The sequence below is a fragment of the Brachyhypopomus gauderio genome, chromosome 13, assembly GCF_052324685.1.
Source record: "Brachyhypopomus gauderio isolate BG-103 chromosome 13, BGAUD_0.2, whole genome shotgun sequence".
In the NCBI taxonomy this organism is placed as follows: domain Eukaryota; kingdom Metazoa; phylum Chordata; class Actinopteri; order Gymnotiformes; family Hypopomidae; genus Brachyhypopomus; species Brachyhypopomus gauderio.
This window is the reverse complement of record NC_135223.1, coordinates 1,958,473-1,985,455: the sequence shown is the minus strand read 5'-3', so window position 1 is coordinate 1,985,455 and position 26,983 is coordinate 1,958,473. Positions and strand designations below refer to the sequence as shown.

Below are 26,983 nucleotides of genomic sequence, written 5' to 3'. Positions count from 1 at the left end.
ACTCATCACAAGTGCTTAACAATGTCAATAATGAAACAAAATGTTATAAAATTAGGTTTAATTAATAATGTAAAAAATATATATGGGGAGCCGTTTGGGAGCCGCAAAGAGCTGGCTCTCCCCAGTAAGAAGAGCCATTAGAGCCGCATCTCAAAATAGAGCCGAAAATCCCATCTCTAAAATCTACCTGTTTGGGTGGGACACGTCTGCCCCACCCCCGGATCCTACGCCAACGCTTTTACAAAAACCCGCATAATGCAAATTAGGCGATGACGCCATTTTGTGACTTTTAGGACAGCCAATAGCGACTTTCCTTACTGAGGAGTTGGCAGCGCTGTACTTACAGACAGAGAAGAGACTTTGATGAATCCACGTACACAGCACGTTAGTGCGTGCGGAAGAGTAAAAAAGATTGAGTATTAATCTTTTTACACGAGTAATGCTCAAAATCAATACCAGCGTTGGTATCGATATTTGGATCGATCCGCCCACCTCTACCTACCATCACCATCGGACATTGCAGACCACAGGTTTCCTTATTCTCAATATCAGCATCGGGCGTTTAGTGGAGTTGCGCCTATTGTCTCCTGTTTGGAAGTGTTGGACTACTATCTGTAAGTACTTAACTTAGTAATACGTAACAATAACACCTTTTAACCAAATCTTAACAAGACTATTTTGTTCGTTCCGTTATCTCACGGTTGCATTTCGTGTCTTGACTAAATTGGTGGAAAATTCAATGTGTTAAGCTGTTTTCATAATGGTTGTTCTAGCGTTAACTAACCCAGCCAGATAACGTAGCTACTTATTTACTACTATACGAATATAATTATATTTGGTTATTTTGTTTAGTAGCTCAGTGGTTCCTGTTACAAAGATAAAAGCTTATATGCTAGTTATATTGTGCGGTTTTATTACAGTATTTTAAAAGTACGATTTAATTTATTTTATGCTGCGCATGTTAAAAGTGAATGACTTAGTTGACTTCAAGTATAATAACAAGATTATCACTGATGGTATGAAACAAAATATATAATAGAGATTCTTCCAAGAAACATCCTAATACAAATCATAAAACCACAATGGCTTGTCAAATGGCCCATATATTCTAAAGTAAAAGAGACTCATTTCAAAATACTAAATACGATATGTCCTGTAGCCATGTTTCTTGAAAGAAGATTTCAACTTGATGTGGATTCATGTGCCTTTTGAAAATCAGAAGATGAATTACAGAAGCATTTGTTTTTTCATGTCAATATTCAAAAAAGTTATTGTATGGACACTAGAAAGTGGATTAATCTCAAACTTAACATTCTTTCTTTTGATACCATTTTACTTTATGCGGAAAAATTCGGATTTCTGTGATGCCATAAATGTAGTCATACTTTTAGCAAAATATCACATTCACTACAGTAAGTGGAGTGGTTAAAAGTCTTCTTTTCTCTTTATGAATGAAGTAAATTCATATTACTCTTCATTAAGTAGATTTAAAAACTTGGAAAATGCAAGAATAATCTCACACCAGATTTCTCTAGAAATCTATAGTTCTAATCTCATTAGCTTATATAGCTTTGCTCCTCTGTTTTGTATGTAGTCTACTGTATGTGTATATGCATATGTGTATTTTTGTTATTATTATTATTTGTTTACTTTCAACGTATCATTATTTTGCCAGCACAAGTTCATTTAAAATTACAATGATTTTACTTTGCAAAAGTTTGGTCGTTCTCCTGTAGAGAATTTTGTTTGTTTGTTCAGCACCGAAAGCTAGTGTTTCCTGTATGTAGTTAACGTACGTGTAGCCACTTTACGTGAATGTCACCTTCTCACAGTTGCATTGCTAAATTGCCAGTCATGTTGAGTGTGAGTGAAGTTTTCGTTGAATCAGCGCTTAATATCACGCACAGAAAATTTCAGGAAGCATGGTTTGAAATGACTTTCAGTCTTTTGAATTTGCATTGTATTAACATCGTTTTTTGATAACATATTCAGGGGTAACACTAGGTAAATGCTGCCGTCCTTGAATTTGAGGAAGTTGGCCCTGGAAAGTCATTTAAAGGTCCTTGAATTTGATGTTAACCAAGGTGTGGGAACCCTGGTTTAGGTGAAATCATATAGATAGATATACAGGTGTACTTTTCCTAAGCACAGTAACATTTGGAAGAAGCTTGAAATGTAAAATGTAAATGTGCCGTATTTTGTCAATTGTAATTTTTACACCGCAATCAAAATTTGTCCTCCGCTTTTAACCCATCTGTGCAGTTAGAACACAGACACACACACTAGTGATTACTAGGGGAATCAAACTAGTGGTTGATGCCCCCCAGGAACTCCTTTTGAAAATGTTTACTGTGTATTGTCTCCCCAACCCTGCATTGAAATGCAATTTACGCCATTGATTTCAGATTATTTTCCCATTGTTAATCGGTTTCTCTCTTTGTAAATATCCATTGCATGATAGACAATGATCTCTAAAGGAATCTAGTCTTGTGTAGCACTCCTAAACCAGGTGTTGGTGATTATTTTTGTAAATAGTTACCCTGCAAGATCCCTTGTCTTTTTCAAATCAGTATTCTTACCGTTTATCTATGTTTCAGAGTAAACAAAATAAATGATGGGAATAATGTATTATTTGAAGCTTGCATGTTAATGTTGTCACCCTGAGTGCATGTAGTCTTGGTAAAGGTTGTAGTGATCTGTGAGTTTTTAACCCATCTGTCATATTCTCCAGTTGTTTGTACATTGTATATTTGATCTCAGTGACAGCCAATATGAGATCAAATATACATTTTACTAAAACGTTATGTTGGTGTTTATAGGAAGCTATGCTTTAGTGCAGGCATGTCCAAAATCCAGACCGGGGGACAATATGCGGCCTGCTAGCACAGTATAAAATGCCCTTGTACAAAAAAGCTATTTTATCTCTCCTACACTGTAGATTTCGAACACTTTTTACAGCTTTTACAACATGACATGGCATTTAATAAGATATGGCATGGACAGGGTTGTCAACTTTTAAAATCACTTGGAGTCAGATTTGATTGAGGGGGGGGTGTCAAATGGACACATTAATTATTATATGTTTATATGTTTCCTCTCTGCTGCGCCTAAAGCGATCGATCACCAGTGGTTGGCGCCAGAGTGAACTAGTAACTCATTGAATCATAGATGTAGATCAGAGATAAAATAAACTAGATGTTTTCAGCGTGAGAAATCGGATGAATGGCGTGTGAAGACAGTCATATGCGTGTGTCTCACGCTCATTGCATGAGAGTTGGCAACCCTGCACGGGGATCTATGTTGAGGAACAGTTTGAATAAAGTAGATGTGTTAGAGCTACATCACATGCATGTTTTATTTTTTTATATCATTTTTAATAGAAGTGTTGAAATGTAAAATTATTTTATTCTAATAATTTTCAGTCCAACATAAATGCTGAAGAAGTTGTCTTAACAGTGAGACATTTGAGATCTTCTGAAAAGGTGAGTTGTATTTTAAATCTGCGACTGATAAATGTCTCAGTATAATCCAGATAAATAAGCAACAGTTTAAAGCACACACACAGCCTACAGGTAGCCTGTAGGCCCAATTGTACCTTTTGGATTTGGATACCTAATGTGGCCTTCGTTGTTGTTGGGTCTTTGAACAGGCTCCTAATCTCATTGCACACACAGGCTGGGTTATACATCCTTTTACACAGTATTAACACAGTATCTCCCAATCTCATTATACCCACATATACAGAGTTATAGACCCTTCTGAACAGGACAGTAACTCTGCTATGGAGTATAATACAGTGAGTCTCCCCTTAATGATGGGGTTAGAGACTGAAAAGTCAGTCGTAAAGCAGTTTTCGTCGTTAAGCGTGACCCTAGATTTAGATACGATTTGATTGTAAATACAGTATAGAAAAAACCAACAACGTTCTCGTGTGTGTGTACAGTGTGAGAAAGAGCGATCGCGTTGCTGATATGGGCTGCGGTGGAGGCTGCACTGCCTCAGCTTATCGTACACAACACTGTGCTGCTGCTACTCGAAATAAAAAAAAGTCGGTCGTTAACCAGACCCGTCGTTAAGCTGGGACTCACTGTACTGCCAAACGGTGTAAACAAACAACATATTCCACAATTATACTATTTGCAAGCCAACATAACATGATTTTCAATTTAAAAACGCAGCTTACAAATTCAAAATGCTTTAGTTGTGATTATCAAATGAAAACCGCAACTTAAAAGTACAAAATGTGATATTTGTTAATTCATATGTGACTTTCAAGCAAATGCACAGCAACTTTCTAATATATCACACTACACGTACAAATACGTAAGTCAGTGGGGAACCGTCAGGGCCCTCTACGCCCTCTCAGAGGGCCTAAAATATTCTTAAAACATAAAAAAATATATATAAATATCCAATTTTATTTTATCTAATTACAGTTTGACAATCGACATCTAAACAATTACAAAAATATAAGCAAATAAATTATTCAACCGTGTCTATTCAATCTGTGTTGGAAGGTGAGGGGTTAAGTTAAGTGGAAGCCTGTGAGCCTTTCTCTCCCCCTATCAGGACTGTGTTGGTAATGTTGGTAATTGGTGGGCCCGCTGTTCGTTTACAGAGGGCCAAGCAGTTATAATTCAGCGCAATACCAGTTTCAAATGACAGTAAAATTGACCAATCATATCTTTCCTCTTAGTGGGCGGGCTTAACTGTATGATAATTTCCACCCACTGTGGCGACGCAGAAGCTGTACTGCTGGGATTGCTTGCTGTTTGGGGTTGAGAGCGGGTCTTGGGCTAAAGATGGATTTAGCAATTTGGGAAGTTTATCAGCCCAAGTCAGCCCATCGCCACCAAAATGCTTCGAATCATCTAAAAGCTACTATTCGGCTTAAAACATTCGGGGGAACCAGGATAGAGCTACAGCTGGATGAACAACAACGCCGGGAGGTCGTTGCTCATAACGAAAAGGTTAGGAAGTACCGGAGCATTGTGAAACACCTTTGTTGGAGCCATATTTGTGAATTGTACATAATGTGGATGGTAACTTATAAAACACATAAATTAGTGGTATACTTACCTGACACGTTTGCATTTTTATACATATTTGTCTGTCTATGTCTATTATGAGCTTGTTTGTTGTGAACGTGACCTGCACCTGAAAGACTTTCCTGTTCACTTGCGGACCGACCCCAGACACGCCCCCTTCGATGCGCAGGTGCGCGAAACCAGTATTTAATTGTGGTTAGCTCATTGTCTGGGCATGGGGATGGCCGTGAGTAGGAAAAAGTTTTCAGACCGCACAATATTGCTGATGTTTTGTAGAAAGAAAACCGGACTAAGGAATTAAATTTATCTATTTTTATTTCTCTGTCTGTGAGTGCTTACTGGACTGCGTGTCGGGAACAACTTACCACCATCCTCATTGGCGTTAGACAGAAATCGCCACTACAAAGTCTGAAAACTTCCTAACCTGACGGTAAGAAGGATTACTCTCGGATACGTTGGATGTTTTCCTGTGGATGCGCAAACAAAAAGGACGAAATGGAAGCGTAAATTAGAAAGGAAAGCAAGCAAGCAAGCAGAGTGTGTGAAAACCGATACCCGAAGGACTTTAAAGGTTGAAAGACCGTAGTGATGGTGGACTGCGTTTAAATCAAATCACAATGTCGGAATGCGAGATGGTACAAGACCCGGCTGAGTTAGTAAAGATCAAGATTGCCTCCCGCCGCGGCAAGTTAAGTGTCTGCACGAAACAAATCAATGAAATTCGGACTTTGTTGGTGCAAAACGGAGAAACGGAACAAGTTGAAGAAAAGGTGACGGCACTGTTGCTAAGTATTCAGTCGTTTAAAACATCACACGGAGAAGTGCAATCATTACTGTTGGAGGATGAAACCGAAAGTGACACGGACTGGTTCAATGGAAAATTGCAGGACATTGAGGATTTCCTTGAAAAAGTGAACATTTGGAGAATGGAACAAAACAAACTGCAGTCAACCGTACAGCCACAGGACAGCGTTTCTAACGTTTCCAGGACTTCTAGGTCTTCGAGGGCCTCGTCTGCAGCGAAGATGGCACTGGCCGAGAAGGCTGCTCTGGAGGCACGGAGTAAAGCACTGCCAGCGCTTCAGGCGCTGCAGATGGAGGAGGCAGAGCTCAAGATAAAGCGTGAGATGGAGGAAATGTCACTGAGATTAAAGCGCGACATGGAAGAAATGGCATTAAAATCCAAACGCGAGAATCTGGAACTACAAGCTCAATTAGACGAGGCAAATGCCAAACTCAAAGCATTGAGCGACGCTGAAGAGCAAGGTAACGCTATGAATGAGTATTATGACTCCCGTATGGAGGAGTCGAGTAAGCCTGCCCTCTCTCCCCTCGACTTTGCACCTGTGGCGGCTGTTCCTAAAACACCACTCCAGCGAGCGGTGCGACATCTACAAAGCAGCACCAGGTGTATCGCGCCGTCCACCACAAACCAGCAGCAACGATGTGGCGGAATCAACACCACTCCAGCCACCGACACAGAGCTGAACAGGCAGAGAGACCTTACAGAAATAATGGTGAGACAGCTAAATCTTTCCGTTTTACCAAAAAGAGATGTGCCTACATTTAGTGGTAATCCCTTGTCATTCCAGCCGTTTATGCTTGCCTTTGAGCATTCTATTGAAAAAAATACTGATGATTATAAAGACAGATTGTACTTTTTAGAACAGTTCACTGATGGCCCAGCAAAGAATATCGTCAAAAGTTGCATGCATATGGATGCCCTCCAAGGTTATGCCAAGGCAAAAGAGCTCTTGAAAACTCATTTTGGAAATGAAACGAAAATTGCAAATGCATACTTAGACAAGGCTTTTAACTGGGCAACACTAAAGCTTGATGATGGAAAGGCTCTCCTTGAATATGCACTATATTTAAGAGAATGTCTTACTGCCATGCAAAATCTGGACCATTTGGATGAACTGAATGTAACATCTAATCTTAAACTGCTCATCTCCAAATTACCCTACAAACTCCGTGAACGCTGGCGAACCACAGTGTATGAAAAATCCCAACAAAACAACACGCGGATTAAGTTTGTTCATCTTGTGGAGTTCATAGAACGCCAGTCTACCATCTTACTCCATCCAGTGTTTGGTGACATCAGAGATAACCCAATCAGCAAGCCCATCTCTAGAGCCAAGCCTAGTGCAAAGTCTCAAAAGAGTGGAAGCCGCTTCGTGACCTCTGTCACCTTGTCTAACCCTCCGTTAACAGCACAAACAGCTAAGACGCAGCAAACCAACAAGTACGTTCCAGCGTCAATGACATGCAGTTGCTGTTCAGATAGGCACGACATCACTGACTGTAAAACATTTAAATCACAGACACATGATGAGAAGGTAGAATATCTGAGAAGAAATGGCTACTGTTTTGGGTGTCTAAAAAGGGACATCTTAGCAGGAACTGCCTCAATAGGGCCATTTGTGAGCTGTGCAAGCGTAAACATCATACCTTACTGCACATTAACTGTGAGGATACTGTTAAAACTCAGGCGCCTGTTAATAGCGCACTCATCTCAGCAAGTCATGTCACAGGGGCCAGTCACTGTGCATTGGCCATTGTGCCAGTCATCATTGAGTCACCCAAAAGCTCCAGATCCATAATGACCTACGCATTCCTCGACCCGGGCAGCTCAGCAACTTTCTGCTCTGACAAGCTCATGCACCAGCTTAACGTCAGCGGACGCAGGACTGAGGTGGCCCTGAGAACGATGGGACAGGAGCAAATGGTGAGATGCTATGAGCTCAAAGGTCTTAAAGTTGGCAACATTGATGGCAGTGTGTTCCTTCAGTTACCCACTGTATACACACAAGCCAAAATCCCAGTGTCAAAGGATCACTTGGTTACAGCAAATGACATCAAAAGATGGCCGTACCTCAGTGGCATAACCCTGGACAGCATTGATGCTGACATAGAGCTACTGATCGGCATGGACGTACCGAAGGCGATGGAACCATGGGATGTCTTAAATAGCCAAAATGATGGACCATATGCAGTCAGGACATTACTTGGATGGGTGGTCAATGGTCCACTCAATTCCTGCTCTGCTATGGATGACAAGGGACCTGCAACAGTCAACCGAATCACATTGGAGAACATAAGAGAGACGCTTATTAGACAATACAACCATGATTTCCCTGAAAAGGAATGTGAAGAGGAAACTGAGATGTCCGTTGAGGATAAAAAATTCATGGATGTGACGACAAGGTCAGTCGTGCTTAGAAATGGTCGCTATCACTTACCTTTACCTTTTCGCAATGAAGCTGTAAATATGCCAGACAACCAGCAGATGGCAGTACAACGTACAGTGGGTCTAGCTAGAAAATTTAAGAAAGATTCTGCTTTCGCTAGTGAGTACACCACATTTATGGAAGACGTGCTCAGCAAGGGCTATGCAGAAAAGGTGCCTACATGCCAGCTGCAAAGGAATGATGGAATGGTCTGGTATATACCTCATCACGCAGTCTACCACAAGCAGAAAGGTAAGTTGAGAGTTGTATTCGACTGCTATGCATCTTATAAGGGCAAATCACTGAACACAGAACTTCTCCAGGGTCCGGACCTGGCGAATCCACTGTTGGGTGTTCTTCTGAGATTTAGAGAAGAAAGGATTGCTGTAATGGCCGACATCGAGGCGATGTACTATCAAGTATGTGTTCATGAATATCACCGTGACTTCCTCCGATTCCTCTGGTGGCCACATGGGGATACGTGCAAGCCATTGGAAACGTACAGGATGAAGGTTCATCTTTTCGGTGCTGTGTCATCTCCAAGCATCGCCAATTATGCCCTGAAACAAACAGGAGTTGACAACTCAGAGCAGTTTAGTGCAACAACTCTTGACACCATCAAACATAGTTTTTATGTAGATGACTGCCTTCGGTCTGTGGCTTCTGTGACGGAGGCTATCCAGCTTACGCACGACCTTGGGGAAGCATGCGCCCAAGGAGGATTTACCCTAAACAAGTGGGTAAGTAACAGCTGTGAGGTCCTTGCTACAATACCCGAAAGTCACAGAGCCACGCTTGTGAAACAACTCGACCTGGACAGAGAAAAACCACCCCTTGAGAGGGCCTTAGGAATCCAGTGGAATATCCAGAAAGACACACTCACCTTCAAGGTTGCCGACAAGAGCACATCACTCACTAGGCGAGCCATCCTTTCAGTCGTGAGTTCCATCTATGACCCATTGGGTTTCCTATGCCCTTTCATTCTCAAGGCCAAGCAAATCCTGCAAAAACTGTGCATTGATAATCATGGATGGGATGAACACATTCCAAAAGAACTCTACAAGCCATGGCAAAGATGGATGACAGAACTGAAACAGCTGGACAGATTTGAAGTGGACAGGTGCATAAAACCTGAGGGTTTCGGCCCGGTGAAGATTGTTCGGCTGCATCATTTCTGTGATGCCAGTGAATCCGGCTATGGAACGGTGACCTACCTTAGTCTTAAGAACAGCAGTGGAGACATTCACATTGCCTTTATTATGGCAAAATCAAGAGTAGCACCTCTGAAGCAGATGACTATTCCCAGGTTGGAGCTTGCTGCTGCCACACTGGCTGTGAAAGTCGACAAAATGCTCCAGAAAGAGCTACACATGGATCTTCAGAAGTCCACTTTCTGGACAGACAGCACAACTGTGCTGAAATACATTCACAACGAAACCCAAAGGTTCCGCACCTATGTTGCTAACCGCATTGCAATAATCCACGGCCTCTCGCAAGCACACCAGTGGAGGTATATCTGCTCGAAAGACAATCCGGCAGATGATGCCTCACGTGGACTCTATATTGAACCACTCTTGGCATCCAACAGATGGCTCCACGGTCCTCCCTTGCTTAAAAGAGGGGAATCGGATTGGCCTGATATGCCAGAAGATCTGAACTACATACCCAGCTGTGATGTAGAGGTAAAACATGCCATTACTGTCAATTGTGTGAAGATGGAGATTAATGCAACTTCATCCCTGATTCAGTACTTCTCCTCTTGGAGGAAACTACTTAGAGCTGTTGCCTGGTTGCTGAAGCTCAAACGCATCCTTCTGCATCGAAGTCGAAAGGACAGAGACAAAGTGACATCCACATGCCAAGGTGAGCAAGAGCAAAAATGCTTAACTGTGGATGATTTGGACGAAGCAGAAAAGGCAATCATTTGTTATGAACAGCACTGCCACCTGGATTCAGAATTGAAATTGATGAAAATGAACAAACCAGTGAAATCTGATAGCCTTGTATTCAGACTGGATCCATTCATTGACGACGGCATCATGAGGGTTGGAGGACGGATAGGTAAAGCACCAGTATCCGTAAACACAAAGAATCCAATCATACTCCCCAAGTCATCACATATATCTAAGTTGATCCTGAGGGATATTCATCAGCAAAATGGACATTCAGGAAGAAATCACATGCTATCAAAACTTAGACAAAAATTCTGGCTCCCTTCGGCTAACTCTTGTGCTAGACACATTGTTAGATCTTGTGTGTTTTGCAGACGGATGCAGGCCAGACCTGGAATGCAGAAAATGGCGGAATTACCACAGGATCGGGTTACTCCCAATTTGCCACCATTTTCCCATGTGGGGATTGACTTCTTTGGTCCAGTGGAGGCCAAGAGTGGTCGCTCACGGGTAAAGCGCTGGGGAGTACTCTTCACCTGTCTGGTAAGCCGGGCAATCCATCTAGAAGTAGCATGGAGTCTGGATACCAGTGCTTGCATCAATGCCATCCGGCGGTTCCTGTGTCGGAGAGGTCAGGTGCTTACCATCAGAACAGACTGTGGCACCAACTTCACCTCCGCACAGAAGGAACTGGAAATGGCGTGGAATCAGCTAGATAAAGAAAAGATTCAGGAATTCCTGCTAAACAACCATGTCAAGTGGCTGTTCAATCCACCATATGCAGCTCATTTCGGAGGAGCATGGGAAAGACTTATCCGCCTGGTTAAGAAGACACTTCTCTCGATTGTACGACAACAAACACTGGACGACAAAATGCTGCAAACAGCCTTTTGTGAGATTGAATGCATTCTCAATGACCGACCGCTTACTACAACCTCTAGTGACCCAAATGATCTCGCACCCTTGACACCAAACCACCTACTGCAGTTGAAGAGTGAACCGTTGCCACCTCCTGGTCTCTTTAGCAAAAATGATGCGTACAGCAGGAAACGGTGGAAATACAGTTGTGATCAAATTTATTCAACCCCCACTGAAATAAAGTGTTTTGGCCAGTTTGACATTGATTTTGATCATTTCAGTCATCTTATTTACAATTATATCAAAGAGGCACTTATAAATTAGACAAACATAACATAATATTTATGATGGAATAACCACAAATGTCTTTACTGTGCTCACATCATTATCAGTTTTATTCAACCCCCTAGTGACATTATTTTTTAGTACTTAGTACAACATCCTTTTCCAGTTATGACAGCTTTCAAGCGTGAAGCATAGCTTGACACAAGTGTCTTGCAGCGACCTATGGGTATCTTAGCCCATTCTTCATGGGCAAAAGCCTCCAGTTCAGTCACATTCTTAGGCTTGCGCACTGCAACTGCCTTCTTTAGGTCCCACCAGAGGTTCTCAATTGGATTTAAGTCTGGTGATTGCGATGGCCACTCTAGAATGTTCCAGCCTTTCATGTTCAACCATGCTCTAGTGGACTTGGATGTGTGCTTCGGATCATTGTCCTGTTGGAAGGTCCTACGTCTCCCAAGCCGCAGGTTTGTGACTGACTCCATCACATTTTCCTCCAAGATCTCCTGGTACTGAAGGGAATTCATGGTACCCTGCACACGTTGAAGCTTTCCTGTACCATTAGAAGCAAAACAGCCCCAAAGCATAATTGACCCCCCGCCATGCTTCACAGTAGGCAAGGTGTTCTTTTGTTCATAAGCCTGGTTCTTCCTTCTCCAAACATAGCGCTGGTCCATTGTCCCAAACAGTTCTAATTTAGTTTCATCTGACCACAGTTCACTGTCCCAAAACCTTTGTGGCTTGTCCACATGACTTTTGGCATACTGCAGTCGACTTTTCTTGTTCTTTGGAGTCAGCAAGGGGGTGCGTCTGGGCGTTCTGGCATGGAGGTCTTCGTTATGCAGTGCGCGCCTTATTGTCTGAGCTGAAACTTCAGTGCCCACATCTGACAGGTCTTTTTTCAGTTCCTTAGCAGTCACGCGGGGATTTTTCTCCACATTACGCTTCAGGTAGCGCACAGCAGTCGCAGTCAGGATCTTCTTTCTGCCACGACCAGGTAACGTTTCCACTGTGCCCTTTAACTTGAACTTGCGAATGATACTTCTGATAGTGTCTCTTGGAATATTTAACAACTTCGCAATCTTTTTATATCCATTGCCATTCTTGTGAAGAGCAATAACTTCTTCTCTTGTCTTCTGGGACCATTCTCTTGCCTTCACCATGCTTGGAAACACACCAGTAGATGTCTAGAAGGAGCTGAGTATCACAGTCCTTTTAAATCTGCCTAATTGGTGCTTATCATGCTTGATTGCTGCTCGTTGACATCCACAGATGTTTTCAATACCTGATGGAAAACACTGGAATGAACCTCTGTTCTTAGGAGTGGTAGTCGTAAAGGGGTTGAATAATTGTGTCAATGAAGAAATCACAAAAAGGCCATTTAATACTTTATGACAAAAAAAATTGATGCTATCTTAGTTGCATTTAGTTCTTTAACAAGTCCTTGTAAGATTTCATTATGAACACAATTACAAATGTGCACTGAATTCCATAAAACCCTTCGCAGCATTGGGGGTTGAATAAATTTGATCACAACTGTATGTCCAATACCTAGCAGATCAGTTCTGGCAAAGGTGGACTATGGAATACCTTCCACTAATGCAAGAACGACAGAAGTGGCTCCACACTGAAAGGAATTTCAAAATCAATGACATTGTGGTGCTTGTAGATCCAGCAGCACCTAGGAATTCTTGGCCCCTGGGTAGGGTGGTTAAGACCCTGCCTGGCCCCAAAGGTCTTGTGCGAAGCGTGTTGGTGCAAACAAAGACCAATGTGCTGCAGAGACCTATCAGTAAGCTTTGCTTGCTTCTTGAAGGCGATGAAGCACCTTCAGAGAAGCTCTGATTGCACACTTACAGTACTGACAAATCCATATATTCCTGTGCGTGCTCTCACACCAGTCCATACACTTACACGGACTTTTACAGGTGGCGCTACATGTTCATTGGACTTGATCAGTTACCTTTTTTTCAGTATTAACTGCATGTTGTTCTTGGGGAAACAGGAGTTGCTGGATTTAGTGTCAGAATAATGGCGCATTTCCACTAGGGCCTGCTTGGCGCGGTACGGTTCGGTACGGGTCGGTTTGTGAGTGTTTCCATTAGTACCAGGCCCCTGTGAGCCGGCCCCTTTGGGTACTTTTTTCGTACCGCCTCGCTTGAGGTTCTAACCGTTCCGAAGCGGTACAGTTCTGTGACGTGGAGGAACAGCATGACACTGATTGGCCAGGGAGTGTCGTCACAGGTTGCGTCAGGAGAGCGACTCCTCCGCTATCCACTATCGACTCCTCAGCCATTTTTAAAACCCGAGGAGAGAAGAATGGAGGACCACAAGAATGTTCCCTGGTCGAACGCCGAGGTACAAACCTTTCTGCAAATAATAGGCGACCAAAAAATCCAGGGCGAACTGGACGGGGCCACTAGAAACATAAAAGTTTTTAGTGAGGTTTCCGCGCTAATGGCCACTCATGGCTACCAGCGGTCCGTTTTACAGTGTCGGTCCAAGCTTAAAAAGCTCAAAAGTGACTACCGGGCGGTGAAGGATCACAATGCACGCAGCGGTGCAAACCGCAAAGATTGGAAGTGGTACCAGCAGATGGATGCTATATACGGTCACCGGCCAGCCAGCAATGGCAGAGAAAACGTGCTGGACACTGCGATGTCGGTGCTGGAGGCCACGGAGAATGGTGAGTGTATTGTGATTTCACAGTTTTACTACTAGGCTCACAAAAGATGTAATATGAATGTAATATGAACGTAATATGAACGCATCTATTGTGAACGCAGGAATTTAGAGCTGTGTTTGTAGTTAATGTTACCACCACAGTCACTACTGTACAATAGTTAGCTCTTAGCCATAGCGTGGAGCCTAGCTAGTTGCTAGTTAGCTGTAGCCATTAACAAAGCATGAGCAGCGATGACGTGCTACACATTTTGTGCAGTTACGCTATATTGTTGTTGCTTTCACGGGAATGCTTGTGTTTGATATTTGTTATTTTTTACGTTCAAGATTCCCCTTCCACTGACGGGGCGAGCACCCCTTTGGAACCTCCCGCCTCGCCCGCATCATACACGGAACCAGCGGTCTCTACACCGTCTGGATCACAAACGCCTGTCCGTCGGCCCAACACAGGTGAGGAGCACAAAAAAAACATGTGAAGCACCGGAGTAGCATGAGTACCGAGTGCATTTCAGTTTTACTAATCAACTCCCATTACCCTTTTTTTTTGTCTAGGCAAGCGAAAAAGGAGCCAGACTGACCTAGACATCTGTGCACATCTCCAGGAGATGCAGGCGCAGGATGTGCGGATGCATGAACAGATACATGAGCAGCGCGAGGAGCACATCCAGCTGCTGCTCCGTGATTCTCGCGAGGCTCGTGAACAAGAAGCCGAGCTGAGGAGAGCGGAGTTGGCAGAAAATGCATCATTCAACCGGGCTTTCCTAGGGGTGTTTGGTGAACTTGTAAAAACATTGCGAGACCGACACCAATGAAAATATTTTAACAGTTTTTTTTTGGGTAATTTTCTTTTTTGCACTTTTCAAAACTTTTTTTCTTACTATATTTACATATTTTGTAAATATCAACATTTATATATTTCTTAATAAAGTTTGATTTCATTTGATTGTATGACTGATGCTTTTTATGCCGGGTGTGTTCATTGTCTTTACAAACAATCCGCAGCAGATAATGAGTTTGACAATCACAGCTTTATTGCTTTGTGTACATCAAACAGGCAAGGGCAACAATTTAACTGTTATGACAGATATATTGCATCAGTGCATTGCGAGCATCTCTACCATCACACCCCTCCACACCCTCAGCCATTGCTGCCACTGGCTGCTGTGCAGCAGTAGCTGGTACATTCCATGTAGTGTCATATGTCTCTCCATAACTTTCACACAAATTATGCAGAGCACAGCATACCAACACCATTGATTTAACAAGTTGAATGTCACAGTCATTCCTTTTCAGAAGGCAGCGCCATCTACCCTTAAGTCTGCCAAAAGCATTCTCAACAACAACACGTGTGCGACTGATATGTTGATTGAAGATCTGCTGCTCTTTTGTGAGGTTTCCGGTGTCCTGAAATGGCTTCAAAAGCCACTTTTGTAAGGGGTAGGCAGAGTCTCCAAGGATGTAATAGCCAGCGGGCATGGCACTGGTTGTCCTAACACCTGCTGGAAATAGATTTCCCCGGGTGGCCAACTCCCACAGCATGGACAGTCTCAGCACTCGAGCATCATGCATACTCCCGGGCATTCCAGCCATTACATTCCAGAAGAGACCCTTTCCGTCGACTACACCTTGGAGGATTATTGAGTGCCAGCCTTTGCGGTTGAAGTAGTCGGTGTGACACAGTCGTGGGGCAATGATGGGTATGTGGGAGCCATCAATAGCACCCACGCAATGTGGGAGTCCCCATCTAGTCTGTATGTACTCCGCCATATCCCTGAATCGCCGTTCGTCTGGATAACGAATCTGCTCAGGTACCAGTAGTGTCTCTGCTGCAGCACAGAAATCCTGCACACACCTGCACGCAGTTGTAGTGCTGACTCCAAACAGATGGCCTATGCTTCTGTACTCCGAGCCCGTAGCAAGCTTCCACAGTGCTATTGCCACTCTTTTGTGTACGGGCACACACTCTCGAAAAGTTGTGTCTTGTCGCTCCAGGGCTGGACGCAATTTGTTGCTGAGGGAGTCAAACGCGTCTCGGGACATCCTGAAGTTCTGTAGCCACTGTGTGCACGTGAACTCAGGAACAATAACGTCCCACCACTGAGACGCTCGTCGGAATGTCCACACTGAGCGTTTGCGACGGCTATTAGCCAACAACAAAGCCATCTGAAACGCACACACACAGAATTTTTACTGCGTTAGCTTTAAACACTTTACACATTTATTTCGGGGAGAAAGACCGATGTTAACTAGCGTTAGCTTAGCTTACCAGCCTACGTCTTTTTCTCCTTCTCCTGTTGTCCTCGGCCTGATACTGCTGTATGGTCACAAGAAGTCTCCGCTCCTTTTCTTGTGTTGTGCGTCTCGCTAACTGAAACCTTCTCTTGCTCGCTTCATTTGCACGTTTCCGGAATAAAAGCCATAGCCCTAGCACAAGGTACACGAGTCCTTCTATCGCCATCTCGTCCATCGTTGTACGGTGTTGTGGTCGCATACAAATGATGTCACGACACTACAACCCGCGCGCCAACAGCGACTCCACCCACATTGGGGTGGTCCACCATTGTAATGGAAACACAACGCGACCGTACCGTTCCGTTGCGAATCGACCCGTACCGAACCGTACCGTGCCAAGCAGGCCCTAGTGGAAATGCGCCATAAGACAGCGCCACATCAACGGTGTTCAGCGGCACATCATCGAAAATCCAGAATGACCTGATCAGCCCTGTTACTGGAGTCCTAACCGATGAAGGAGGAGGTGAGGAAGGCTCCTTTTGTGGCTGTTATGTTGGATGAAACAACAGATATTAGCAACGTGGCCCAGATGTCACATGTGCTTCGTTATGTCACTGAGAATGGAGTAAAAGAGTGTTTTTTCAAGTTTGAAGATGTGACTGAGGACAGGGAAGCAGAGGCCATAGCTACGCGACTGCTGGACTTTTTGCAGAATTATGGCTGTGTTGACAAAGTGCTCGCTCAGTGTTACAATGGAACAGCTGTGATGGCATCTGGTTTGAACGGGGTGCAAGCGAAAGTGAAAGAAACAATTCCACAAGCCCTCTTTGTTCACTGCTATGCCCACGTTCTAAATCTTGTGATGGCACAAGGAGCCTCCAAGATAAGAGAGTGCAAGATCTTTTTTCACATCTCTCTGGATTGGCATCTTTTTTCAGCCGCTCATCAAAGCGCACCAAACGTTTGGATGATATTTGCAGGCGAAGACTTCCATGAGTAGCTCCTACTCGCTGGCAATTCAATTCTCGTCTGGTCTGTACAGTGGCAGAGAAGGCAAGGGAATTACGAGAGGTAGAATAATAATAATAATAATAATGATAATATGCAAAATAATAATAATACTATTATAACATTATTATTATATATTGAATGAAATGACATTTATAAAACATGTAAAGTACAGAGGATAGCATTGATATTAAAGACAAAAACAAATGCAAATAAAAGTATGTTTTTTCCCGTAAGATAAAAGCTGTATAACTCTCCTAGGTATTTGAGCACATCATAGACCAGCACGCAGAGTTTGATAATGACGCTGTCCATTGCGCCGATGGATTCCTCACCCTCCTTGCCAGCTTTGATTTAAATTTTTAGTTGAAAACCTTCCATGCCATCTTCTAGTACTCGGATGTTGTGTTTGGAATTCTCCAGAGCAAAGGTTTCGATATCCAGTTCTGTCTGGCCAGAGTGGATGAGCTATACACAACAATTAAAAGGGAGAAAGAGACGTTCGACACAGTCTACACGGAAGACCGAGACTTTGGTTGGCCCTCCATGTGGCCGTGGTGCTCAAAGAGACATTTGCGCGCGGTACAGGGAGTTCCACAGCAGTGTAATTGACAGCCTCCTAGCGCAGATTTCCAACCGCTTTAGTGACCACAAAAAGCGTTCCTGGCACTTCTGGATCCACAACAGTTTGGGCATTATAGCGACCGGTTTCCCAATGCTGCACTTTCGAGTTTGATGGAGAGCTACGATGAGTATTTTGACCAGCACCGACTTCACACGGAACTCAGTGTTATGTACGGCATGTTTGACTTTGCGGGTAAAAAGCCCGACTGACATTCACCAGTTTCTTCTTCAGAAAGAACTGAAAGACAGCCTGGCACAGGTGTACACCCTCACCTGCCTCATCCTGACCATCCCTGTGTCCACTGCCTCTGTGGAGAGATCATTCTCTGCACTCAAGCGCATTAAAACCTTCACGTGGAACACGACTGGACAGACCCGTCTGTCAAATTTGGCATTGATTTCAATTGAGAAAGAACTGTTAATGGGTTTAAAAGCAAAGGATCAGTTGTATGACCCTGCCATCAACCACTTCATCCAAAAGGACAGAAGAATGGACTTCGTTTTCAAGTAATTCCCTGATTATGAGAGGGTGAGTTTATTGTTTGTCATTATTTAGGCTGCCGTGCCAGTTGGTTTGATTGTGTCTGCGCTGCTGATACTGTTTGAGTAATATGAATGTGCATTTAATAAAACGATATTATGAACCATTACTGGTCTACTTTTCTGATTGATGTGTATGTTGCTAGTGACTATTTTTGTTTTATAGAATTTTGTTGGTTTTGTGTGGTTTGAGGTCTCGATTCATTTGTTTGATGCCCTCGTGCGCGTCGTTAATAAATTCCGCTTCCGAGGAACACGGACCCGTGGAACCTTATTTTGCTTAAGAAGTTGTCTAGTACTAGTTATCTAGTAGTACTGTTATAGTTTATTGCGTTTCTAAAGCTGTACTGTTGTCTCAGTATTTTCTTTATTGCAGTTAATTAGGGCCCAGATTTAAGTCACTGTTCTCTAACAACGTACGTACAAAAAATGTCCTTTGTGGATCATGTGACTTTGCACACTTTTAGCAGGAGCGCTTTCTAAAGAGGCCAACATCCTTTTTACTTTCAGTCTACCTGGAAACATGGCACAAAGTTGATGAGCCCTACTAAATAAAAGTTCCTATAGACTGGCACATAGAGTGGCACTGAACCAAACAGAGAGAGACTCGCATCACAACATAGACAGCTGTTTTCATTTTAGTGCAGTAATGAAGCCTAGCACTGTCTTCTGATGGTCTTCAGCATGAATGTCTTTAGAATATGGGTTAAAGTTCTCCATCACCACGACGGATTTTTGTTATTTGACTTATTTGGAGAAAAAATTTATCAAATCATAATAATAAACCACATGTGTGTGCTTGCTATCTGTTTTGAGGCCGAACTGTGATCCTCTCACTTGCGCTCATCAGCACTGGATGGATGACGGCGGTGTAATTTGATTGACTTGCGGGGCATCCCGCCTTCTGATTTTCGGACATTACGTACACTGTAAAAAAGAAAAAGTTGAGAAAACTCAAAATTTCAAGGCAACTTGCTGCACTCGATTTTTGAGTTTTGATCCCAACTCAAACTCTTAAGTTTTTAAGAAATTCACTCAATTTCTTGAAGAAAAAAAACATGCTCAATAAAATGTAGGCTACTCGTGTTCAACGGTTTATTCAGTTAAACATGAATTTGTAAGCCTACATACTGTACATTAAAAGAGGTTGATAACATGTTTATTCAGCTAAACATGATTTGAAATGTAAGCTAACATTTAGTACATTTAACCTCACGGACGTAATTTGGGGGGGACTTTTTCAAAAACCGGTTTTGGTCCTCTGCAGTTTTAACGGTTAAAAAGAAATATTTAAATAGCGAAGAATCTAGCGCTACGACCATGTTAGTCTTTGATAGTGAGGGGGACAGTCCTAGATTGTAGAGTTTGGCCACCAGCTTATGAGGGATTATTGTGTTGAACGCGGAGCTATAGTCGATGAATGACATCCTGACATGTGTGTCAGGTTGCTCCAGGTGAGACAAGCCCGTGTGGAGTGCAATGGAGATGGCATCCTCTGTGGAACGATTACCCCTGTAGGCAAACTGGTGTTTGTCCAAGCTGAGTGGAATACTGTCCCCAATATGTCTCAGGATGAGTCTCTCAAAACATTTTGCGATCACAGGGGTCAGAGCAACTGGTGGGTAGTCATTGAGACAGGTTATTGCTGACTTTTTAGGCACAGGTACAATAACAGATGATTTAAGGCAGAAGGGGACTACAGCCTGCTGTAAGGAGATGTTAAAAATGTCCAGAAATACACCTGCTAATTGGTCCGCACATAATTTTTGTGCTTTGCCTGAAACCTTGTCCGGCCCCGCAGCCTTGGAAGTATCTATCTTCCTCAGAGTGGATCTCACCTGATGGTATGCGACGCATAGGGGCGCTGCACTAGAGGGGGCGCCAAATCGATGTCAGAAAATTATTTGCCGAGTTGGTGGGGGGTGGGGGGTGGAGTGCAGGGGGCGCCGATAGTATGTTTGCATACACCTCAGAAAGTATGTAGTTGCAACCCTGTCTGTTGGTATTTAAAGGCTCTCTTCAGTGGTGTGATTTAAATTGCCATTTTTGGACTTTAAATTTTTTTTCTATTTTAAATCTTTTTATTTTTATTTTAAATCTTACTGCTTATGTTTTTGCGATAGTAAATCTGATAAAAACAAGAGAGCTTCATACCTTTTAAAACTCACCAGGATTCACTAAATTTGAAGAGGACCCCCAGATAACTCCATTATCTAAACATTTATGTACATTTATTGCTCGGGTGTTGCATTTTGTCGCTTCATTGTTTCTCTCGTCTCCTTACACTGTTTAGATTAGGCTGTTTAGATTAATATACTTTATAAATGTGTTTTTTGTGTAGAATTTTGCAAAACAGGCTGTGTCCCAACTACACCACATTTTCAGTAATTGCTGTGTGGGGGTGCCATGGGGGTAGATATAACAACGATATACACTCTGAAGAGACCAGGGATCTCCCCGAAAAGATCAGGCTTGACTCCAAGAGTAGACTTCACCCATGATTTTTAATTAGTGCAGCATACACGTGTACATAGTCCCTCAGATCAGATAAAACATCAGTAAAACCGTGTAGTAAAAGTTCTAGCATTATGTCGGGGCACACTCGCTACCCCCGGGAAGTTCTCTTGATAGATCCTATGCTCGGCTTTTAAACGAGTAGCCCCGCCCCCAACCTTGTTACGCTCTACCAACTCCATTGGAGCGGGACTACATACATCGCCTGTTGAAACATATACAATATACACAAACATGATTGTACGCTATTGTTTGCTATATATCACATTTCAGCAAGATTATAACTTCCTGTCTTTCCCTGTCCTCCTCCTACAGATTCAGTAGGACCTTTCTGCTGATGACCGTGGGCTCTACCGGCCAGCACCAGGGAAGCCCTGGAAGATAGCCCTCCTCCCCTGAGGACATAGGACATCCAGTGAGTTATTCCCTCTACACATATATACATACTCATACACGCAGTCCAGGTGATGGATCAGGTCTCTGACCCCATCACATGGTGGCATTGTCTTTTGCCAGAAAAAATTCAGTCAAATCAAAATTTCTTGCTTTAACCCATGCTTTAGAATGAATGTCTCACAATGAATTTGCAATGTCTTTTCCTCTAGGAATGAATGCTGTCCACTTTCCTAAACACGTAAACTTTACCTACATAAACACATTTATCTGTGAGGAGTATGTCAGACTGCTGAAATCAGTAAACATGGAAAAGGAGAAAAGCTACCACTGCTTAGAGTGTGGAAAGAGTTTTGCTGAACAGAGTAGTCTCAAAAAACACCAGCGCATTCACACAGGAGAGAAGCCATATCACTGCTCAGAGTGTGGGAAGAGTTTTACTCAACTGGGTAATCTTCGACGGCACCAGCGCATTCACACAGGAGAGAAGCCGTATCACTGCTCAGAGTGTGGGAAGAGTTTTACTTCACACCGTCATCTCCAGAACCACCAGCGCATTCACACAGGAGAGAAGCCATATCACTGCTCAGAGTGTGGGAAGAGTTTTACTGAAAATAGTAGTCTTAAACAGCACCAGCGCATTCACACAGGAGAGAAGCCATATCACTGCTCAGAGTGTGGGAAGAGTTTTACTCAGCAAGGTAATCTTCAACTGCACCAGCGCATTCACACAGGAGAGAAGCCATATCACTGCTCAGAGTGTGGGAAGAGTTTTACTACACACAGTCATCTTCAACAGCACCAGCGCATTCACACAGGAGATAAGCCATATCACTGCTCAGAGTGTGGGAAGAGTTTTACTGAACAGAGTAGTCTCAAAAAACACCAGCGCATTCACACAGGAGAGAAGCCATATCACTGCTCAGAGTGTGGGAGGAGTTTTTCTCGACTGAGTAATCTTCAACTGCACCAGCGCATTCACACAGGAGAGAAGCCATATCACTGCTCAGAGTGTGGGAAGAGTTTTACTACACAGAGTAGTCTCAAAAAACACCAGCACATTCACACAGGAGAGAAGCCATATCACTGCTCAGAGTGTGGGAAGAGTTTTTCTCGACTGAGTAATCTTCAACTGCACCAGCGCATTCACACAGGAGAGAAGCCATATCACTGCTCAGAGTGTGGGAAGAGTTTTACTCAACGGAGTAGTTTAAAAAAACACCAGCGCATTCACACAGGACAGAAGCCATAGGCCTATCCTTGCTCGGAGTAGGGAAGTCCGATGCTTCTATAGTTCTACCTAACTGTACATTTTCTGTATTGCACTAATACTGCACTGTATTAGTACAGAATGATGCAGGCTGGTATTCACATACATAAGTGTCCCTGCTTGGTTAAGAATGAGATTAGTTTGTTAGTGTAAATATGGATCGGCACATAAGAGATAGTAGTTGGTAATTGGAACATGACAAACGTTACCGGATAATAATACAGAGGTGAATATACGAAAAACCACAAATATGCCCCATACCCCCAAGAATGTTTTGGTACCTCTGGGGATTCTAGGGGTGCCTCCAGGGGCACGTGAGCTGGAACAGGTCCTATTGAGCACTGTACTGCTGTAGACCAGGTATCATCAAATGGCGGACCGCGGTCCGGATCCGGACCCGAACACCGTCCTGTCCGGACCCAATCACATTCCTGATTAACTGGATACGGACCCAAATGCCAAAAAAAATTTTAACGGGAGACTATATTTTAAACCGGAGAATTTATTTTCAGACGAGTGTTACGTTCACCACCCATTTGAGTGTTACGCCGCCGCCCCCCGCTCAACAACTTTCGTTTGGCAACGAAATGAACTACCTCGGGAGCAGAGAATGCACCAAATTCAAAACCAACCGTGGGTCCACTCTTGCCAAATCATGCTCTAAGAAGTTAAAAAAAACCCATAGAGGGTGTTCATTTCCTCTCTCGGCTGAGACAAGCCCAAATTCAAAAAATCTGTATGCTCTGGAGAATGAACCCCTCCAAATTATCCTCCTCATTGAACTCGTGGGACGGACAAATCGAGGAGGGTAGCTCAAACGGTTCACCATCCTTAACCTGTTTAATCAAGTCCTCAGACAAGAGACGCATTGGAAGATAACTGTAATCGTTCTCACCTCATAAGGCTCCTTCACTGTCCTTTAATGGTGGATTATTCTGTGACGTAGCAAGTATAGCACAATCAGGAAGCGGACACAGTCTCTGATGGGATTGGTTAAAAAAGAAACTGGTTTTACTTTGAACATACGGGGTTCCACACAAATTGACAGTAGACACGAACAGCACGAGCACAATGAGAGATGATAACACTAACGGAACTAACAGGCTAACACAGATATGACCAACTAATCATTAGACCTAAAGACAACAGACTTAACCAGCAACCTGACATATAACAGAACACTAAAACGTGGATAACAAACTACACAAATGGACAACTACAGACACGAGAAGCCATGATCAAAACAGAAATATAGAAAGATTAACCAAATCTGACTTCCAATACACAACAGACTGCACAAGACCACAAACGATCACCATCATTTTTACTTTCACAATATGTTTCACTATAATATGCACCATCACCATACAATAACCCACAAAGACTGAACACCAAAGATTAAATACCAGAACTAAATTACAAATGAGACACAGCTGAAGGGGAAGTAACACGGTGCATGACTGAACAGACTAAAAAGTGATACATGATTGACAGGGAGGCGGAGCTAGACATGACACCCTAGTTAAAATCAGCATCACCTCTATTCCGTGACAGAAAGCATGGACCACTTGCTTGCAAAGTGAACATACAAGTTACGGTGTGTTTTGGATTCCTGTAAAAATATTAGGCCTGAAATTTCAATGTGTTTCAATAGTTTAATTAGTTTTTAATATGTGACTAAAGCTGATGTGAAATGTGCATAAATGTTTTAACTGGGACTCCATGGAAACCATGCTGGTGTTTTTGACTCTTCTGAAAGTCTGTAAATGCTCTAGAGACAGATTAAAAGCAATGCTACAAAAACAGACCTTTTAGTGTTTTTGTCTTTAGTTTGTTACACTCACATCACTCTTGGAAGTCTTGAACATATAACAATCGAAACATTACTTGGTAGTAACTAATATACTGAAAATAAATACCACTTTGTATTTATACAGTATGAATTACACTGTATTGTGATTGCATTATGATACTCCCCCTGGTACGTTTAATAATATCTGTCTCCAATAGCCTACATTGACTTTGATCCATTCAAAGAAACTGGTCAAATGTTGGAGTACAGATCAGCACACCAGGACGATATACTTTACACCGCATTCTAAATTATTATGCAAATTATATTTTTCCATGATTTTTCTAAATGGTCGATGCAAATGAGCCAGTACAATAAGTCATCACCCGTTAGACTATAAATTGAATTTTTTTGCACAAACTTCCCAATTATAACAGTATATTCTTCAAAAATAAAAAAAGCTCAAAAGGGGAAGATGGTGCACACCTCATGAGTTTCTCTCCTTTTATGCCCATAGCAGCCAATAACACAGGGGTATACCTTGCAGCAAGAGATGGTGGATTGTCATGCACGAAGATGATTTTGCTCTGGAAGGCATGGTCCTTCTTTTTGTACCATGGAAAAAAATGGTCAGTCAGAAACTCTATGTACTTTGCCGAGGTCATTTTCACACCTTCAGGGACCCTTAAAGGAGCCTACCAGCTCTCTCCCCAAAACATGACTCAGCCACCTCCTTGCTGATGTCGCAGCCTTGTTGGGACCTGGTGCCCATCCACCAACCATCCACTACTCCATCCATCTGGACCATCCAGGGTTGCACGTCAGTAAACAAGACTGTTTGGAAATTAGTCTTCATTAGGCCTGTGTTGAAAAAATCGATTTTCCGATTCAGAATCGATTCGCATATGATGATCTGATTATCGATTCGTACGTCCAAAGATCGATTTTTTAGTGAACTTTTACCCCCGCCTCGTCACTGAATTCACGCAGGCGTGCTCGGTCTAACTAACTGTAAAACGACTTGGCGTCGGACAGTGCCGGTAACGACGATAGTCAAATCGGAAATCTAAAAACAGAAGGACAGTTTATCCAGTGTCAGTGACTATTTACAGTTAGTCTGTGTCACTGACAGTTTACCCAGTGTTTTTACAGTTTTAAAAAAGTTTAAAATGTTGTTGTAACGTTGGGCGCAAGGCGATGGACGAGACAGAATCCTTTGCACTTTCCAAATCGTTACGTTTATTACATTTACCGAAGCGCAGACAGCGCACATAAAACACGTTTACATAGAACGTGTGACTCAAACAACGACGAGCACAGGACGCTGCGCGCGCGCAAATTAAATAGACAAACCACATCAACCCCACGTGATTACGAGACGACCCACAGGTGAGGACTATCACAAGACGCACCCGCACCCACGGAGATACACCGACGTAGACGATTAGACGCAGACGACGTTAACACGCCCAAAACGGAGGGGTCGGGGACCGTAACGTGAGAGTTCTGTTCTTATATTCTCACTTTAAAGAAAAATACACGTGTACATTTTATACTTTCAGTTTATTAAGTGTGAGCACTTTTAAAATAAAAATGCATTTGGTAGCAACAGCTTTTGGGTGAATTCTTAATTATTTCAATCATAATAATAAACGCACTGGTTAGTGTCCCAGTAGGAGCCCACTGTTGCAGATATAGACACCTCAAAGATGTCCTCTGTTTATTGTCCTGGATTACCTTTCTTGAAGGTAGATTTATGATGACCCTCTTCACCAGTCTTCCAGCAATCAGTAACTACCAACTACCAGTAACTATTTGCTGATTAATATCTATATAATACTAGTTTTAACATGTTGCTTCTGTACACAGTCAGGAAACAGCTCAAATACATTTTAAATAACACTAAACCCCGAATTGGATCGGATCGAATCGATTAAATCGGATTAAATCGAAAAAAATCGATTCTTAATCTTCAGAATCGGAATCGGATCGATTCTTGGAATTTGAATCAATACCCAGCCCTAGTCTTCATGTATGTCTGGGCCCACTGCAATCATTTCTGCTTGTGAGCACTGGTAGGTTTACGCAGCCTTTGAAGGATCCAACACCTTGAGTTTCGCCGGACACCAGATGCACGATCAGCTTCAAATACATTTCAGCAGCTGCTCTCTTAATCCAATGAACTTGCCTGGCAGAAACCTTCCTCATTCTGCCTTTATGTGCATGAACCCGTCTGTGCTCTGAATCAGCCACACATCTCTTCACAGTGCGGTGATCACGCTTAAGTCTTCATGAAACATCTAATGTTTTCATACCTTGCATTGCACTATTTAACGCTTTTCGGCAGCAGAGAGATATTTTCTTTCCCATGTTACTTGAAACCTGTGGCCTGCTTAGTAATGTGGAACATCATTCTAAAGTGGTTTTCCTTTAATTAGGCTCACTTGGCAAACTAATTATCACAGGTGTCTGAGATTGATTTCAGTGATCCAAATAGCCCTAAACACAATACCATCCGTGAGTTTAATTGAGAAACAAAAAAATCTTCTATCCAATTTGCATAATAATTTGGAATGTGATGTGTTGTTTTTCTGAGTGAGAATAATGCTGCAAACCTG

General features: G+C 42.8%; 1 protein-coding gene across 1 annotated transcript; it reads left to right on the top strand.

Moving 5' to 3' along the window:
* Positions 1–331: 331 nt before the first annotated feature.
* LOC143473282 (uncharacterized) lies at positions 332–24,380 on the top strand. Its single transcript, XM_076970183.1, has 4 exons — positions 332–614; positions 3,423–3,482; positions 21,226–21,325; positions 21,516–24,380. Exon 4 carries the CDS (start codon positions 21,518–21,520, stop codon positions 22,553–22,555), a length of 1,038 nt encoding a protein of 345 aa, XP_076826298.1. The 5' UTR covers positions 332–614; positions 3,423–3,482; positions 21,226–21,325; positions 21,516–21,517; the 3' UTR covers positions 22,556–24,380.
* Positions 24,381–26,983: the final 2,603 nt, after the last annotated feature.